The following is an 18,752-nucleotide window of genomic DNA, read 5'->3' as shown; positions in this document are numbered from 1 at the left end:
ATCAAATACTCTTAAAGAAGCATGAGGTAAAGAATGGAGAAGAAAACAGGATGTACCTCTCGAGCAGCCACACAAAGGAGGGTATTCATGATAGCTAGGACTTCACCAGTGTTCATGCCAGCAAGGTCACTTTTCTCAGGTATAAGTAGAAGGCCACCTGGATCTTTATCACTGAAAGGACACAAACTCACACCTGTTTGTAGGAAGAGGCTTTTCCTGGTCAGGTTCAAATAAAGAACACAGAGAGATGTCAGCATCAGTTCTATGAAATAGGGGTCTGGGTCAGGAAGAGAAATGGTAGTTACAACTAGGACTATGCCACGGTCTGTCCATATATCCTTCCAAAAGCACAGACACATAAATTACCTTGATATCAGTGTTCAATATATCTGATATCATGACTGGTAACTCAACAATCCAGGCTAACAATCCCTGTATCTTCAAATGTTCTTCATGCAACACCTCCAGGACCTATCATCATCTTCGTTAACTGATTCTGAAAGCATTTTATACAAATAGCCCTAAATCTGTCATCCAGACCAGATAGTCCATCTTGTAAGCAGATGCTCAGTTCCCTCCCTCCTTCAAGAGTCTGTGCCTCCATTAAGGAACTCTACAGTCCCATCTGCTTTTCTGATGTGACTGTAAGTCTCCATATACTCTCTTCCTGGAATGTTTCTTTCTACACATTACTACTCTGCATTTTCAGTTGTTGTAATGGAAGACTGAGGACCCCAAACTCTTTTGGTTTTAGTTTTTGTCTTTGATATTTAATTAGAGACTGAAGGTCTGAAGAAGTTTTCACTGGGTTCAATACTACCTTGTCTTATAAGGGCCTTGGATTAAGGTTTTGAGAAAAGTATCAGTCTATCACTATTTTAGTCATTCTCATGCCTAGTAGGAACTCGAGAATCTCTCTAAATTCTGGGTAGGAGAAGCACTACTCCAAAAGCACAGAAGGAAGGACTAATTAAAGAAAAATAACTACAGAGGTTAGAATTATTCAATAATCGAAGAGAATCAAACTTACCTAAAATATGTGCACAGTGAATGGAATGTGAGCTGCAGGGACTGCTTATGATCTTTCTCAGTGATATTCTTCTAGAAAGCCAAGAAAAGGACATTTAGAAAATTTACTTCATGACACTCCACAGACATATGGTACCATGAAATAACATCACATACTTGTCCCAAGTATGAGGAGAGCAGATTCAGCAGACCACTTTGTGGCAGTGAACTAAACCCTTGTCCAGTATCAGGAGAGGGAAGAACCTACTACTTAAACAAAACTGGCAGATAAGTTTAGTTTATGCCCAAAAGTAATATCTGCAAGTTTTCCTTCTGGAAGGTTTGACCCAATAGTTGAAGAAGCTGACTTCTATAAGATATGCACTTTCAGAGGAAGAGACAAAGGCAGGGATAGAGAATTTTTTTGTGAGCTTTCTGTTGCTTAAACAATGTTAAAGATTTCCCTTTATAATGTAGATTTACAGACTATGCTTACAAACATAGGATTCAGGCCTCCAGACAGGGTTAATCAGTTAATTTTGAAGAAACTTACTGTTTTAAAATAAATGTACCAAATAGTTAATGCTGTGCAAGGCATTTGATGGAAGGTTCAAGAAGACCCAACATGAAGGCTAGGAAGGTGGCTCAGTGGGAGTAGAGTGCTTCCCTTGTATGCATGAGGCCCTGGGTTCAATTCCTCAGCACCAATACACAGAAAAAGCTGGAAATGGATGTGGCTCAAGTGGTAGAGCGCTAGCCTTGATCTGAAGAGCTGAGGGACAGTGCCTAGGCCCAGAGTTCAGGACCCACAACCAACAAAAGAAAAAAAAAAAAAAAAAAGAAGACCCAACATGACAGAGACAGTAAGGGAGACAGGGGCGTGGGTCACATGAACAGAAGGATGCTGGACAAAGAATGGCTTAGTCAGGTAAAATATTAGTGAAGTTCAATTCATTAGCATAAGAAGGAAAACAAAACCTTCACCATAGCATTCTGAAGGGATGATAAAAACAAAGGACACAGGGTTGGTCTATTAATAGTCACTAGTGTTATTCAAGAAGCCATGTGCCCTCTACTTTTTTGTGTAGGATGAAGTAAAAATTAGTTTATCAGCTACCTGGTGAATGCAAAGAATTGGGACAATATTCCATTTGCTAACAGAGTACTTGTAAATACTTAAAGCACCCTTCTACTCCAGTACTTAGTCTGAGTAACATGACAGTATCTAAAAACTGAGCAATAAAAAAAAAACTGGAGAAACAAAACTTAGTAATATTGTTTTACAGGTATATTTTGAAGTATTGATGAATAAAATGGTCATATACTTTCTCTAAAATAATACTGGGAAGGAGGAAGAAGAGTAGGTGAGGTATATTATAGATGAAACAAGATAAGCTTATCATCATTGAAGGTAAGTAATGAGTACACTTGGGGGTGAGACAACTATCAACTATTTTTTTTGGCAGTCATGGGGCCTGAACTCTCGGCCTGGGTGCTGTCCCTCAGCTCTTCAACTCAAGACTAGCATTCTGCCACTTGAGCCACAGTGCCACTTCTGGCTTTTTCTGCTTATGAGGTGCTGAGGAATTGAAACCAGGGCCTCATGCATGCAAGGAAAGCACTCTACCACTGAGCCACCTTCCCAGCCCTCCTCCTCTTTCTTTTTTGTCTGTCATGGGGCTTGAACTCTGGGCCTGGGCACTGTCCCTCTGCTCTTCATCTAAAGGCTAGTGCTCTACCACTTGAGCCACCGTGCCACTTCCAGTTTTGTGGTGGTTTATTGGAGATAAAAGTCTCATGGCCTTTCCTGCCTGGGCTGGCTTTGAACTGCGATCCTCAGATCTCAACCTCCTCAGTAGCTAGGATTACAGGAGTGAGCCGCCAGCGCCTGGCCAACTTTACTTATGCATTTGTTTAAAATTTTCTCATAATTTGTTTGTAGGCAAGTCATAAAGCTGGAGACTAAACTGTGACTTGTGAGACAAAAGCTTATACAATACAGATTGGAAATGAGCACAGGGTCATGTCCTTTGATAGCTATTTTGCACAAAGGTTTTAGAAATCTATCAACAAACATTTGGGAAACTCAAATTGAAATATTCAGAACAAATAAAAAGTAACAAATCTCATCGTAATCGACTTCAGTGAAAGAATCCACACTTTCAGTAAATAATTACCATCACAGTGAAGAGATGGTTCCAACAGGTCTGTCGATCGGGAAAGAATATGGAGAGACATGGAGTGAACCAATGCAGCAGTGGTACACAGTAGAAACCATGTTGAAAATGAACTATACATACAGCTTTTGGGTGGGTACAGAAGGGAAAAACTATGAGAGAACAAAGGACTGTCCAGGAAGAAATGTACTATTATCCATCTTATGAAACAGTACCCCCACCTGTACACCACCTTTATAATAACAACAAAAATGTTTTTAAAGTTTTAGATTTAGGTTTCATATTTAGGTCATAATCAATTTGAGCTATGAGTTATAAAGTATATAAGATCTGGGTCTAGATTTTCTTTTTTTTTTTAATCTTTTGCATATGATTGCCCAGTTGACATTTATTTTATACTGTCTCTTTTTTTTCCAATAAATTATCTTTGCTCTTTTCTCAAGAAAGAAACACCTCAATCTTTTTCTTCTAATTTTTATATTTTATAGTCTCATCTTTTGCCCAAGTTAGCCAATACCAAAATTCACTTATTTGCAAATCCCGCACAGCTAGGATGACAGGTATGCACTATGGTGCCCAGATTTTTTTTTAATTTACTTTTATTGGCAAGGTAATATACAGAGGGGTTGCAGATATATAGATATATATGGTAATGAGTACATTTTTGTTGAACATTTTTACTCCCTCCCTCATTTTTCTCCCACTTTCCCTTGGCCCCTTGAATTCCCCGGACCAAGTCTAAAAGTTCATTTCCAACATACTGTCTTTTTAAAAAAAAAAAAATATATATATATATATAATATAAAGATACTGTACAGAGGGGTTACAGTAACATGAGAAAAGTAATGATTACCATTCTTATCGAATTGTTATCCCCTTCTTTGATTTTCCCCTACCATTCACCCACTCCCCTGCATGGGGTTGTAAAGTTCATCTTGTATATTTCATTGTTACAATTGGTCAACCTGTATCTCTATTTAAGGATTTTGTTTTTTTCCCTTCGCCTTCCCAAATTAGAAAAATGTATATATAGGATGCTTTTTATTGCTCAAGATGAAATCTTGTCAACTTTATTTTGCCTAGGCTGATCTTCATCTGTGATCCTCCCAATCTCAGCCTTCCCAAGTTTCTAACATTGTAGGCATGAGCCACTGTGACTATTTAAAAGCCCAATTTTTGTACAAATTGCTTTTTATTTAAAAGTTCCTTCGTTAACGGCTTTTCCAAATCTAGTATTTTACTGCATAAAAAGCCTTGAAGATAGTTCTTAATTCTCTTATTGAAGTCTCAGCCTCAGATTGATACTTGAAGTTAAAAAAAATTAAGTGGCCAGATAGCTCTTTGACAGTCTCTTTCACTGCCAGGCAAACACATCTCTTGCACATATGCCTGTGTACTTGCTTCTCAGCCTAAGATGAACTCTTCCACACATCTCAATCAAGTCAAGGATGATGGCTTAACTTCTAGCCATTTACTCCACACCATTTTTCCTAGTGCATTCAAGGCTGTTTTGAATCTTCTTCCTGTGGGTTCCAACTGCCCCTGAATATCCCTTTATCACAGCCATATTATATCTGTCTCTCCCACTACATTCTCAAGGGACTCCTTGAGAATTATTCCACCTCTGAGGTTCTGTTTTGACTTAGGGCTGGCCTACAATTAGCACAGAGTATACACAATAAGAAGAGGGTAGGAGTAGAACATGCGAGGGTTGTGCTCACTAATGCTTACTTTGGCAACTCGGCACTGCTGCAGTTGGACATCTATTTCATCCCACTCTTCTTCTAGCTCAAACCAGCCAATAGGATCATCTTCTCCAAGGTCTTCAGATGAACAGTAAACCCTGTGTACAGAATGACAATCAAAACAATTTCCTGTTCCTAAGCTTCTCCAGAATCCAGCAAGTAAAGCCACATTTATATAGGAGTTTCCTCATATACAAAGCATGTCAATTAAAAGTGGGACCAGGAATAGCACCCACTACCCACTGGGAACACATGAGGTAGTAGTGATAGAGGTCCTCCCAATTTGTAGCAATCTCATCTATAAAATGAAAGTTAAGAAGAAATTTGCTCTCTATACAGTGGCTTATCTATCTGAAGAACCAGACTTAATGAGACTCTCATGAGAGAGGCAAAATGACCACTATATCTCAAAAGAGCTATGGAAAGGGAGGCCCAGTTTCTTTGACTCATTTTCCACACATCTGTCTGACTAATGTGTGACCAGTGTGGGGTCTGGGCACTCACAAACAGCTGAACGCAGAAGTCTGGGGGTTTTCAGACCCTGGAATTCCAATAAAGGAAATCACTGTTCATAGGCCTTCATGTTATTTTTAGTTCTTAAGAAGTCCTTCTAAGCCAGGCACTGGTGGCTTACACCTATAATCCTTGGAGGCTGTGATTTGAGGACTGCAATTCAAAGCCAGTCCAAGCAGGAAATTCCATGAGATTCCTATCTCCAATTAACCACCAAAAAGCTGGAAAGAGAGCTGTAGCTCAAGTGGTAGGTTAGTAACTTTGAGCAAAACCAGCTCCAAGACAGTGCCCAGATGTTATGTTCATTGAGTTCAAGCTCTAGGACTAGCACCTCCCCCCCCAAAAAAAAGTCCTTCTAGAAAAGTTTTCTACAATGGTGGGCCACTTTTTTGTCAGTCATGGGGCTTAAACTCTGGGCCTGAACACTGTCCTTCAGCTTTTCAGCTCAAGGTTAGCACTCTACCACTTGAGCAACTGGGCCACTTCTGGTTTTCTGAGTGGTTTATTGGAGATAAGAGTCTCATGGACTTTTCTGACTGGGCTGGCTTGGAACTGTGATCCTCAGATCTCAGCTTCTTGAGTAGCTAGTAATACAGACCTGAGCCACCGATGCAAAGTAGGTAGGTAGGGGCTGGGAAGGTGGCTCAGTGGTAGAATGCTTGCCTTGCATGCATGAGGCCATGAGTTCGATTCCCTACCACCACATAAGCAGAAAAAGCCAGAAGTGGTGCTGTGACTCAAGTGGTAGAGTGCTAGCCTTTTGCTGAAGAGATCAGGGATAGTGCACAGGCCCAGAGTTCAGGCTCCACAACTGACAGAAATAAAAAAAAGCAGATTTATGTATCATATTGAACTAATGATTTATATAATGACATATATAAAAATGTAAGCCATCAGGCCAAGGAATGAATAAAGGCACTTTTTGTTACAGAATAGATTGCATGCACAATATTAGGGAAATGATAAAAAGTTGCTGCCATTTACTTAATATCAGTAAAATAACAGGAATAAGGTAAAACACAGAGAATCTCCCTGGTGAGGCTGACATTTGTGTATAGTCTTAGATATTCTGAATGTGCATATCTGAGAACTGATGTGTGAAGCAAGGCTGGACAGAAAGTTCATAAGACTCTCATCTCCACTTAACCAGCAATAATCCAGAAACGGAACTGTGGCTCAAGTAGTAGAATGCCAGCTTTGAGTGCAAAATGTCAAAGGAGAGTGCAAGTCCCTTAATGCAAATGCCAGAAATGGCATAAAGAATAAAAATCAAAAGCAAAACATAAAACACATGGAAACACAAAAAGACAAAAGTTATGCAAATTTAAATGCTACATTGAGAGATGGATCACACCAAATACAAGAAATGACATTTAGACATTTTCACTCAATTGAAAAATAAACCAGGATAAGGTGGAATATATACACAATGGAATTTTACTTATCTATTAGAAATGATGATATTGCATCATTTTAAGGAAATGGTAGGACCTGGTGAAAACTAGATTAAGCCAAGAGAAACTAAGAATGTATGTTTTCTTTCACCTGAGGAAGACAGCATTAATCTATAAATAGACAATAGACAATTGGGTAAACTTGGTGTACATAATTTTAAGAAGTGAAATATGATAGATTCATATTAGAAATTAAATGATATAATTTATTAGAAAAACTTATAGTCCAATAAAATAAACACCAGGAATCGAGTAATCATATGTGGAAGTGAAATCAAGAGCAGAAAGGCAAACTAATGAAAACATAAAAGGTGTAGAAATAGGGGCTGGGAAGGTGGTTCAGTGGTGGAGTACTTGCCTTGCATGCATGAAGCCCTGGGTTCGATTCCTTAGCACCACATAAGCAGAAAAAAAAGAAAGTGGTGCTGTGGCTCAAGAGGTAGAGCAGGTGCCTTGAGCTGAAGAGCTGGGGGATAGCACCTAGGCCCAGAATTCAGCCCCATAAATAACAAAAATGTGAAGAAATAGGTATGAAATCAAATTTCCAATTAAACTTAATGATTTTAAATATGCATTTAATTTTACATGTATTTATTGTTTATAACTCTAATCTTTTGGTACCTCTTGCCTTTTGTGCTTTTAGGTTATCTTAAAATCTCTTTGTTGTGTGGACAATGCATGGACCATGATAGTCCTACCTATGCCTCTTGTGTTGCTGAGATTAATGGCATGAGTCACCATGCTTCACTGATTTGTGCAGATTGGGACTTGTAAACTTTTGTCCAGATTATGTCCAAAGTGTGATACTCTTGATCTCTGATTTCTGATAGTGATCATAGATGTGAGCTGGTACATAAGGCCATTCATAATCCTTTATCCCACTTGGAAGACATGAAGTTTAATTTTCCAAATGACATACAAGATGACAAACAGAAAAATAATCCCTTAATTGGGGTAAAGATGAGTTACTAATGTGAAACAAAAATACTTTCTAAAATATCTGACTAGTGTAATTATATTTTCAATCTTACCCTATATTTTAACATAAAAACTATTTTATTATTTATGCCAGTGATTAAACTCAAATTGCAGGCATGCAACTGTGGTTTGCACCTGTAATCCGAGTTACTTGGGGTGCAGAGATGCCAGGATCATGGTTCAAAGCCAGCATGGGCAGGAAAGTCTGTGTGACTCTTATCTCCAAAATTAATCACAGAAAAATACCTGAAGTGTCACTGTGGATCAAGTGTCAAGCCAAAACAGCCTAGAGACATTGACTAGACCCAGAGTTCAAGCCCCAAGACTGGCAAAAAGAGACTATTATTGCTTTAATCATTCATTTGGATCACCTATAGAGAGGGCAGGCTATTGAAGGTCACATCATTAACTGAAGAAGTAGAATTTGAGAGGATCACAATTCAGAATCAGTCTGGGAAGGGAGGTAATAAGATTTCCATATCTCCCTAAAGCCAGGCAGGTTGGAATGCATTTGTGATCCCAGCTACCTGGCTGACCAAGGTAAGAATGAGCTTAGCCTAGTCTCTGTTTTGCCATCAACAAAACTGATAATGTATGAGCAAAGTTAGTAAATGAAAAAGATTGTTGATGTGTCCTTATTTGTAGAATGCCTGTCTAACAAACAAAATATCTAAATTAAAATTAAAAGAGAAAGAAAGAAAGAAAGAAAGAAAAAAAGAAAGAGAGAAAGAGAGAAAGAGAGAAAGAGAGAAAGAAAGAAAGAAAGAAAGAAAGAAAGAAAGAAAGAAAGAAAGAAAGAAAGAAAGGAAAGAAGGAAGGAAGGAAAAGAAAGAAAGGAAGAAGGAAGGAAGGAAGGAAGGAATGGAGATAAGGAAGGAGGGAAGGAGGATAGGAACAAAGGAAAGAAGGAAGGAGGGAAGAAAGGAAGGAAGAAGGGAGAAAGAGAAAGAGAGTGGTAAAAAGAAATATAAAAAACATATAGTCAGCATGTGATAGATGTTAATAGTGACACTATACCATGTTAGATATAATTGTCATCATTTATTTCTAGGAGCAGACTAGATAAAACAAGAGCAGATTTCAGCCAAGGATACATACATGTGTTCACCACCAACGAACTGTTATTGATGCCTCCTCCTGGACCAGAAGACATCTAAATAAATAAAAATAAAGCCTAAATAAACCAATAACATACATATACAGAACTTTGATAAAACACAGGTCGGGCTTAAAGTGTTGGACCAACAGGATTGCATATCTAGGAGGTATGGTAAAGTGTGTGGGAGACAGTCATTCTGATGATCTTGCAATGATGAAACTGCCTAACCACACAGCTCCTGGGCATATCACTGCTGAAACAAATATTCAGTCAGAGGTTAACAAAAGTAAGATTTACAATGAAACAGACATTTTGACCAAAGGTATTTTTACCTGATTCATTGTATTTCTTACAATCTCCAGTTATATATCACACATACAAAGTTCCTGATTCCCTTCTGCTTCATTATTGTCTTTCCTTATTTTGGTTTTGTTTTCAGAAATACACAGGTCATATCGTATATTTTTGTCTTCTAGCCTTCAGAAAGTCTATAGTTAAATATCCTTAAGTTCCTTTTGTTAGAAAATAAAAGGCACATTGGGTGGTTCTTCACCTGTTATTATATAACTATATAATTATATAATTATACATTTTTATTTCTAACATTTTACCTGTATAATCCCAATTCATTTTTTTCCCAAAGGGAACCTTAGTGGAAGGAAGAATCTGAAAGTTCATTCTGGAATTTAGAGAAGTTCTGTTATTAAAACTCCAGTACATAGTATGGAAAGGAACTCTGAAATTATTCATTAGACAGATGAGTTGAAAGTCAGATTTTGTACACTAATACTCTTTCCTCAACCAAAATAACTAATATTCTTAAAGTTAATGGGCACAAATGTGCATAAATTTTCTAGAAATAAAATGATCACTTATGAAACATTAATAATACTTGCAAAGAAAGCTTTACAATAAAAGGTAATTCCTTCACACAATATGGATCTGTCTGGTACCATAACCCCAAACTAGACTAAGGCATCTAATAGCTATCACACTTGGATGTTCCCTTTTTGTAAAACTGTTTTATCGTGTTGAGTAATATGAATTGTATACCAACTTAAAATCACATTTGGAATAAAACAGTTACTAGATAAGACCTTCGTGTTTGAGGTGGTTTGGGGTTTCCAGTCAACCTCTCGAGTTTTCCAGGAAGGAGCTTGCTTTGCCACAGCCTCTGTGGTGGAGCAGGGCAGGGTTTTGAGAATGGAGGCCAGTCTGGGTAGGGCTTTGAGACATTTGGGAGGGGGTAGGAAGTATTGGATTTGTAGGGGTGGGGTTTCCAGTGGAACAGGACAAGGCTTTAGGAAGGAGGCTCAGAGATAGCCCCATGTTCAGTAGAAAATGGCAGGGTTACCGGGGAAGATGTTGTTTGCAGTCCTAAGAGAAGAATGGGGCTGCAAGCGAGGAGATGTAATGACCTGTGAGCGAGAAAATACACATAAGCACAGTTAAAGATGTCAAAGGTGTTTTACTAATGTGTCTGCAACCCTGTCCTAGGTTACTAGAATTAGGAGCAACTGCAACCTCCAGGGGGCAAGTTGTTTTCCTTTTTCCTCCTCCTTGCAAGCCTTGCCTCTCCACTCTCCATTGGCCTCTTTGCAAGCCTCTCTGCCTCTCCACCTCTTCACAAGCCTCTGTGCTCTCTGTAGTCCTCTCCGCATTTCACAGGACTCTCAGCTCTCTGCAGGCCTCCCTGCTCCTCACAGTCCTCTCAGCTCTGTGCAGTCCTCTCAGCTGGCTAGGGCTTCCCCAGGTCTCCCTGCCTGCCCAGACTTCTCCAGCCTTCTCTGACAGCCTGGGATTTCCCAGACCTCTCCTTGATCCAGCTTCCTCAGGCCATCAAGCCTGAGGAGAGCCGGGCACTGCTCTGCTCCAGGAGCCATGTCTCTTGTCATGTGTCTCTTGCGGCATCTCCTTCTTTCCATCCCCTCCCCAGAAACCCCTCTTGCTATATCTGGTGGCCTGTCCCCCAAGCCACCCTTTGACCCCTCTTCCCCAAGTGGCCTGGCATGCATGAAGATGGAATCAGCATGGGGCAGGACTTCCCGGCCCCTCAAGCTCTCACAGAGTTTACTTAGAGGAGGGGTTACTGGTGGAGCGCTGTGGGCCTCCATGGGTTAGGTAGAATGGGATTTCCCGTGGAGCAGGGTGGGAAATTTGAGGGAAGAGGCTGGTGGAAGGCAGGCTTTCTGGTGGAGGAAGGCTGGGCTGATGGGGAGAGGTTTATTGAGGGGTGTGGCTTTGAGAGGGAAGTCAGTGTTATGAAGGACTGGGCTAGTAAAGGACAGCATTTCTGGGGTGGAAAACCCCATACTTTTTGGCATGTGGTAAGATGGAAGGATTTCTGGCAGAGCAGGAGGGGGCAGCAATGGACGAATGAGCCTTGTCAGGACAGGGCTTTGAGGATCCAAAGGACTAGTTAGGGTGGGGTTTTCGGTGAAGCCAGCCAAGACTTGGAGAGATGGAGTAAGATTGATTGGGGACTTCAGTGTTAGGAGGCAGGATATCTAAGGAGCAAGCCTACTGTGGGCAGGGTTTCCAGTAGGGCAAGGCAAACCTTCAAAGAAGAGAATAGGGATGGACAGGTGCTTCCAGTCAAGCCTGGTAAGCATTCCAGAAGGAGGCCAACTGGTGGAATGGTTTCCAGTGGAACAATGTGGCCTTCCAGAACGAGCAAGGATGGTGGGATTTTCTGGTGGAGAAGGGCAGGGCTTGGAGCTATGAGGCTAGTTGGAGGTGGGGCTTTCAGAAGGTGGTAGGGCTACAAGGGTTTAGGATAATTATATGCAGGGTATCCTGTGGAGTGGAGTGTGGATTCCACAGAGAACCCCAACTAGGGGTTGGATGAGGAGCTCAGCTGAGGGTTGGATTATTGGGGGAGAAGGGCAGGACTTAAGATGGGGAGGTAGGGAAGTACCTGGTGAAGTGCTTTCCAAGGATGAGGTGGGCTGTGCCAGTAGCTTCCAGTGAAACAAGGCAGGGCTTCAAGGGCAAATATAGGGTGGCGGATGGATTTTGATGTAGCAGGACAGGGCTTCATGGGAGGAGTGTAGTTCAGGGAAGGGCTTTGAATGGGTTGTCTGGGCTGTAGGAGTAGACTAGTTATGGGGTGGGGGAAGGGCAAAGGGGAGAAATGTTCCCTGGAGCCTCTAAGGAGCTTGAGGGAGAAGGCTGGTTGAGAGTAGGGTGAAAGGGAAGGGTGGGGTTGGAGGGACTAGGTTAGTTAGGGGCAGGGCATCCAGAGATAAGGGTGGGGATTCAAGGGAGGAGCTGGATGGAGGTGAGGGTCTGGGTGGAACAAGTTGGGTATTGAGGGAGGCGATATGTTTCTTTGGGGCAGAGAAGAGAGTAGATGGAGTGGAAGAGGGATTTCCAAGTAGCAGAGCAGGGACTTGAGGAAGGAGGCTGGTTGCAAACAGGGCTTTGAAAGTTTATAGCAGGGCTACTAGGGTGTAGGTTAATTGGGGGTGGGATTTCAGGTGCAGCAGGACAGGGTTTCGAAAGAGGGGCTGACTGGAAGTGGGTCAAGTTGAACTTGTGAGAGGGGATAGGATAGAGGCAGGACTTCGAGTGGGAAGGGAGAGGCTATAAAAAAAACAGCAACTACTAATAAAAATAATGCAAGAATACCATTTTCAGCCAGTGTAGAATTAATTATATTTCTGTATATGTGAGAGAGATATTGGATAAACTAACCAAATAATGATTTCTTCCTACTGAAATTTTTCTTTATTCTAATTGAGTGAGAATAAAACAACAGGCCACGTCAGGCTCATAGGCACACAGTAGACTGACACATGAAGCACTGGATTTGATTACCCAGCAACTACTTTAAGGAACACAACAATTTTAAACTCTCTCCGTTGGTCATAATGGACACTCTGTTGACTGAAAATTGTGAATAAATAGAAAATTTTCTTGAACTTTTTGGAAATATTAATCTAAACTAAGCAATAGCAATGCTTTAACTTTATACTTCTATATTGGAACCTATACTAAAACAAAATAAATAGGAAAATATATTAAATTATACACAGAATGTTCATTCTTGCAGCATCAATTTTAATCTAAAATAACTTTAAACCAGAAAATTGTTTGCCATATACTGAGATTGCAGTATGGTTTCCTTTTCAGTGATCAAAATGATGATTTAAGCAATATGCCTTTATCATTGGATGCATTGATGGTTAAAAGATAGCCAAGAATGTGAAGTACCCTAAAACAATATCCTGAAGAAACTCACAGGGTACTGTGAATTGATGTTGGAATAAAATTAATTACTGCTTACAGTAGGAATTAATATTAAGTAGGCACAGAAATATTTTCTACAAGAAACGGCTACATTGAAAAATAAACAATGAAAAGGAAGGAGGCAGTCAGACCATGAAGTTAACATTATCTAATGAATAACATTTATTGAGGCTTGTTTGCAATCTGCTTGACCTAAGTTCTTCCCTGAAGCCAAATAACAAGAAAAAACCCATGGAAATACAGTAATCATTTTCAAGGCATTCTTAGACTTTAGAGAGTGAATTAAATTAATACATTGCTAGAAAGTAAAGACAGATGTCCAAGATAAACAGCGAAGAAAATATTCCCAATCTATGGCTCTCTGCTGTGAGAGTGGTGCAGGCCAAGGCGTGAATGGACTGAAGTACAGGAGTGCATACTAGTAGTTCCCAAGTTGCAATGATGAATGTAACACGGGAGAATATCAACATAACTGTCACATGAATTTATCACTGGAGAGTACAGAGAAGTACAGTGAAAATCCCAGGAGAATTATAAAGTACAATCTTACATATTTGTCAGAACAGTAAATTCAAATGTTTTCAGAAAAGTGTCTGGCATTGTGTCCTAAAACACTTGGAAAGACTACAGGAAACTACCGGGCACTCACATGATGCCAAGAAATGATTAACTTATAATTTACAAGACATTGAATAATCATAAAAGTCTTGTTTCAGTAGTGCAAAATTAAGCCTTAATACACTCTGTTCTGAAATAACACATTATAAAACCAAATCAAGAACAATCAAATTATATATGTGACTCAACTGTTTCCAACAATAGAATTCAAAAATTCAAATTACATACTGTATCTGTAAACTGATAAAAATCATACAGGATGTCAAACATAATTAATCTTTCAACACTGCACATTTTATGTGAATAGTCCTGATGATAAATGATTTATTTTCCTTACAGATTTTGGATGAACACAACAACAGCAATACAAAACCAAAAATCACTTGGCAATAGATCTGGATGCCAGTGGCTCATCCCTATTCCTAAAAGGCCAGGAGGTTGAGATTGGAGGATCATGGCTCACAGCTTGCTGGGGTAGCCAAATCCATGAGACATTGATGTTCCATTGATCAGTCAAAGGCCTAGTGGAACATTGGCTCACATGGTAAAGCATCAGGCATGAGTGTAAACACCAAGGGTTCAAGGGCTCAAAGTCAAATCTCATTACTACACCCCACACACACACTCACAACCTACACACAAACACACACACAAAGGGGGAGATACAGGAACAGGGAGAGAAAAGGAATCTTAAGAGTTTAAAAAGTGAAGCCTATCCTAGAAAAAAATCCTTTCCAAAAATATACAACTGTAAGAGTACTTGTGAGGGATTCTAGAGCTGAGCTGTGAGATCTGGAAAGAGATAAAAGATTAGAAAGCCATCTTAAACAAGACTCAAAAGGCTGAGACATGTACCCTGGAAAGGTCAAATCGTCAAGGCAAGATAGAGCTATAAGTTACTACCTTAAGTGTGTTTAAAATACAGCTGTTAGGATACTAAAATAGTAAGATCTTGGAGATGAGATGAGATATTTTATGGCTAAAGTATGTATTCCTCCCTTCTGCTCCCTAACAGTAAGATAGTTAATTGTCACTATGTATACAAAGTATACCTCTTGTTAGTGGTTGTAACCACAAGATAGATTGATGACCTAGTTTGTGCAAATACCTTTAGCCACACCCCTATATTAAACTGGATAAAAAGTTTGTTAAGCAGGACCACCAAAAACTGGTGGTGAGCCTTTGGGTCCCCTGGTGTCCCACTTTCCTATTCCTCTCTGTGATTTCTCAGTTCTTTGGCAAGGTATCCCATCATCTGTGATGTTCCAGAGTTGTGGTTATGGACCGACCTGATATTCTGAACTCCTCAATACAAACTGTGGAAACACACTTTATCAAAGAAGATACACAAACATATATGAGCACCTGGCAAGATACCAATCATCAGCAGTAATCCTGTGAATCATTAGTGAAGAAGTGGAGTTCCATTATGGTGGTCATAATGGCTAAGTGTAAAAAGTATGTAATAAAACCTTTGGAAGGTTCTTTTGCTCTTTTTGCTATATAGTCCTGGTGGCTTGGAACTTTCCAGCCTTGTCTCAGCTACAGAAGTGATGGGATTTTGAATATGTGCTGCCATGCCTGGCATTTAGAAAGTTCACAATAAAGTATTACCAAAGTGCATGAAAACAGTTTTGTAAGTGATGTGTATTTACATCCTCAATTGTAAAAATTAAACAAATATATGCCAGAACATCGCATTATTAACATTATTATATATGCAGTTCATCAGGCATCACTAACACCTCAACAGATCAAATGCAAAGTAAAATTTCTAATTCTTTCTAGGACAAGCAAAAAGGTCAAAAGCTATGTACATATGACCATATAAGATGATGTTAAATAAATGCTTAAATAGGGATACAGGTAGACCCATTGTAACAATGAGATGTAGACACTACATTGAAAATAAACTTTAAAACTGGCAGGGAGGAGGGAGTAGTTGTGGAGGTGAGAGGGAAGAGATGGTAGGGGAAAAACAAAGGAGGAGGCAACAATGCTCGATAGGAAATGTACTCATTACCTTGTTCATTTAATTGTAACCCCTCTGGACAGTATTTTTACAATAAAAATGTACAAAAATTCTACTTCAAAATCTAACATCTAAGGCAGTGTCTGAAATACAAGAAGATAAAAAATAAATCTAGAGGAGTGGTATCTTTAACACTGTGACAATGAGAAGCGAAAGCTGGATTTTAAATCAGGGCTTGACAAGATCAAGTGTCCACTAAATATGTGCTCACAGCTGCAGAGTTGACCATGATCACAACAATGGAGGTACAACTGAAAGGCAGCTCAGGCTGTTACAGCATTGTTATGTAGACACAATGGGACCTCTCCAATAATGGTAAAGCACAAAATAGAAGTTAAGTCAGTAAAATACATGGGAGAGTTTACCCACTGAGAAAAATTGCAGTGGGTGATCATTGCTCTTTGGTTGAGTATACAACCCATCTCATTTTACTTTAAGCTAAAGTATATTTCTGATATGAACACAATTATAATATATCAGTGTTTCATGAGTGCTGACTAGTGTAGGTGCATATTACTCTAAGATATATAAAAGCTTTAGAGGTATGTGAAGGCTATACTTTCATAATCCATTCTATGTTGTTAAGTTTGCATGAAGAAATGTTCATAACTAGGAAATTTAGACTCTTTTCGGTCTGATTCAGGCAACTGAAATAAGACATTAGGGTCATCCACTCCAATTATTCAGTTTGTGACCTATGAAATAAATACCATTATTTAAAATGTGTATGTATTTTTGAAAACACATGTAATACCACATGGCAAACATACAAAAGATACAATTTCCCATCTTCTTATAGAAGCTGAAGTGAAAATACTCCTGAAATGCACTCGTTTTTTCAAAGAAATACACAATAATGGCTACACTTTTTAAATTACCTTTTCAAAATGTAAATATACATACTTGAGAAAAGATTCTGTGCTTTTTATTCAATACTACATTATATCTATATCTATCTATCTATCTATCTATCTATCTATCTATCTATCTATCTATCTATCTATCTATCTAAAGAATTAGGCAGGCAATGCCAACCAAATTTCCCAATTACCTAAGACTGACCAGTTGCAGACCTAGAATTCAAGTCCAGTTTTCCATCATGCTTATCTGGATATTCTGTGAATGTCACATTACCTTTTAAGAGATATGGAGCAGATGCATCCACATTATCTTTCTAATTATAGTTATAATGGCAATAAAATTGCTATAGAATGAAAATATTTTATAAATGAAAAGGGTATTGGGTACAAATTTGTTAATAATCAAAACAAGATTGGTTCATTTTCTAAAGAAATTCCTGAATGGCAATCATTCAAGCTTCCACTGTTTATTCTGCCTGGAGTAAAGACTTTAGGAGAACAATCCCATGCCAATGACACACCAGTGCATATGAAAACTTGCTTTTATCATTCAGTATCTTGAATGCAAAAGAAATAATTATATATATATACATATATATATATATATATAAAATCCAAGAGGAATAATTTTTGTGACTGTTACTTCCTCGTTATACCAAAGAAAATTTATTCCCTTTTCTAAAACATATACGATTTTACTGATATTACTATAATTACTATGAATAATGTAGGAATATATTATAATATCATCAATGTTATATAATGTATAAGTAATATATATAATATATTTATAATAATTGATACTACTATAGTAACTATAATTAATACATGTACAAAACTGAATTTTGTGTTATATAAACTATGAAGGGCATAAGGAATGAGAACTCTAATATGCACCACATGCCTTAGTCACATAATTTATTGTTTTGTATGAGTACTGAGGGTTGAACTAGGACCCAGTTGCTGTCCCCGAGCCGTATTGCTCAGGTCTTGTACTCTACCACTTGATCCACACATCAATCTCCTACTATTTTTTTTTTGGAGGCTAATTGGTAGTATGAGACTCACATTTTTTTTCTGTCTGGGCTGGCTTCAAACAGCTATCCTCAGACCTCAGCCTCCCGAGCAGCTGGGAATTCAGACATAAGTCTTGTTACATATTTTTTAATTCCATGCATGGCAAGTTGTGTGTCATTATTTTTGTGAGTTCAAATATATTATGGTGTTTCATTTCTAAACCCATTCAGAATAAACAACCATTTATTGGGTAAAACTATATGTTGCAATAGAAATTGTAAATACACTTACTTTACTATCAATTTTCAAAGATAATGTTATAATATTTCTAATTCCTGGACCTAAAAAAAAATAAGCATCCCTTCCTTAACTGTCTCATTTTCAACAGTATAAAACCTACTCGAAAAACGTCTATCTTCAAGAAAGCAAGGCCCTCTAATCACATATTCACCTTCAAGTTATCCTCCTCATCTCTATATGGCCTTTTACAATGAATTTCCTCTCTAAGATTGGCTACACTTATCTACTAGACTCAACCTACCACAGCAAACTCTTTGTGAAACTTCCTAGATAAGGTTGTATGACCCATCCTCATCAGTCATTCTGCAGCCTCAGTGGAGAGTTTGTTCTTCTACTTTACCTGTAGACTATATCATCCTGTTATATTTCCTAGCAAAGAAATAATAGCAAGCAGGCATGAGCCTTGGTATATTCAGAGGTTCTTTGGTTTTGAATGTTTCCATTTCCATTTCCTTTCCTTCCTTGGTAAGTGAGTTGGAATAACAAAAACAAATCAATTTTGAAAGCAGTGTGTTTTAGTGTAAATGAAAAGATACTGATTTGAAAATACTGTCTGTAAAATGCATGGTTATTTCATTTCCTGTGTATAACTTACAGTATGTTTTGAAATTTGGTATAAATCATTCATCTTCTCAGAGTGAGAAAATGGCATGGCACTTTGTAACTTGTAGTCATTTGTTGCCACTTGTCCTATCCTATT

General features: G+C 38.6%; 1 protein-coding gene across 1 annotated transcript; it reads right to left on the bottom strand.

Annotated features, from left to right (window-relative positions):
- Positions 1–11: 11 nt before the first annotated feature.
- On the bottom strand, positions 12–17,853 carry LOC138826275 (zinc finger ZZ-type and EF-hand domain-containing protein 1-like). Its single transcript, XM_070021400.1, has 5 exons — positions 17,804–17,853; positions 8,974–9,028; positions 4,917–5,028; positions 1,031–1,101; positions 12–171 (listed from the first exon to the last, which is right to left on the bottom strand). Coding segments are annotated over exons 2-5 (345 nt in total). The 5' UTR covers positions 8,976–9,028; positions 17,804–17,853.
- Positions 17,854–18,752: the final 899 nt, after the last annotated feature.

Source organism: Dipodomys merriami, unplaced genomic scaffold, assembly GCF_024711535.1.
Source record: "Dipodomys merriami isolate MVZ:Mamm:240054 unplaced genomic scaffold, mDipMer1.0.p SCAF_1404, whole genome shotgun sequence".
Classification (NCBI taxonomy): Eukaryota; Metazoa; Chordata; class Mammalia; order Rodentia; family Heteromyidae; genus Dipodomys; species Dipodomys merriami.
The sequence above is the reverse complement of the archived record's forward strand: the minus strand, read 5'-3'. Positions and strand labels throughout refer to the sequence as shown.

Coding starts and splice junctions, on each gene's coding strand:
- LOC138826275 (XM_070021400.1), bottom strand. Junction 1,102..4,916: donor AGCAGTGCCGAGTTGCCAAA/GTAAGCATTAGT, acceptor TTGGCTTTCTAG/AAGAATATCACTGAGAAAGA. Junction 172..1,030: donor TCACTGTGCACATATTTTAG/GTAAGTTTGATT, acceptor GTGTCCTTTCAG/TGATAAAGATCCAGGTGGCC.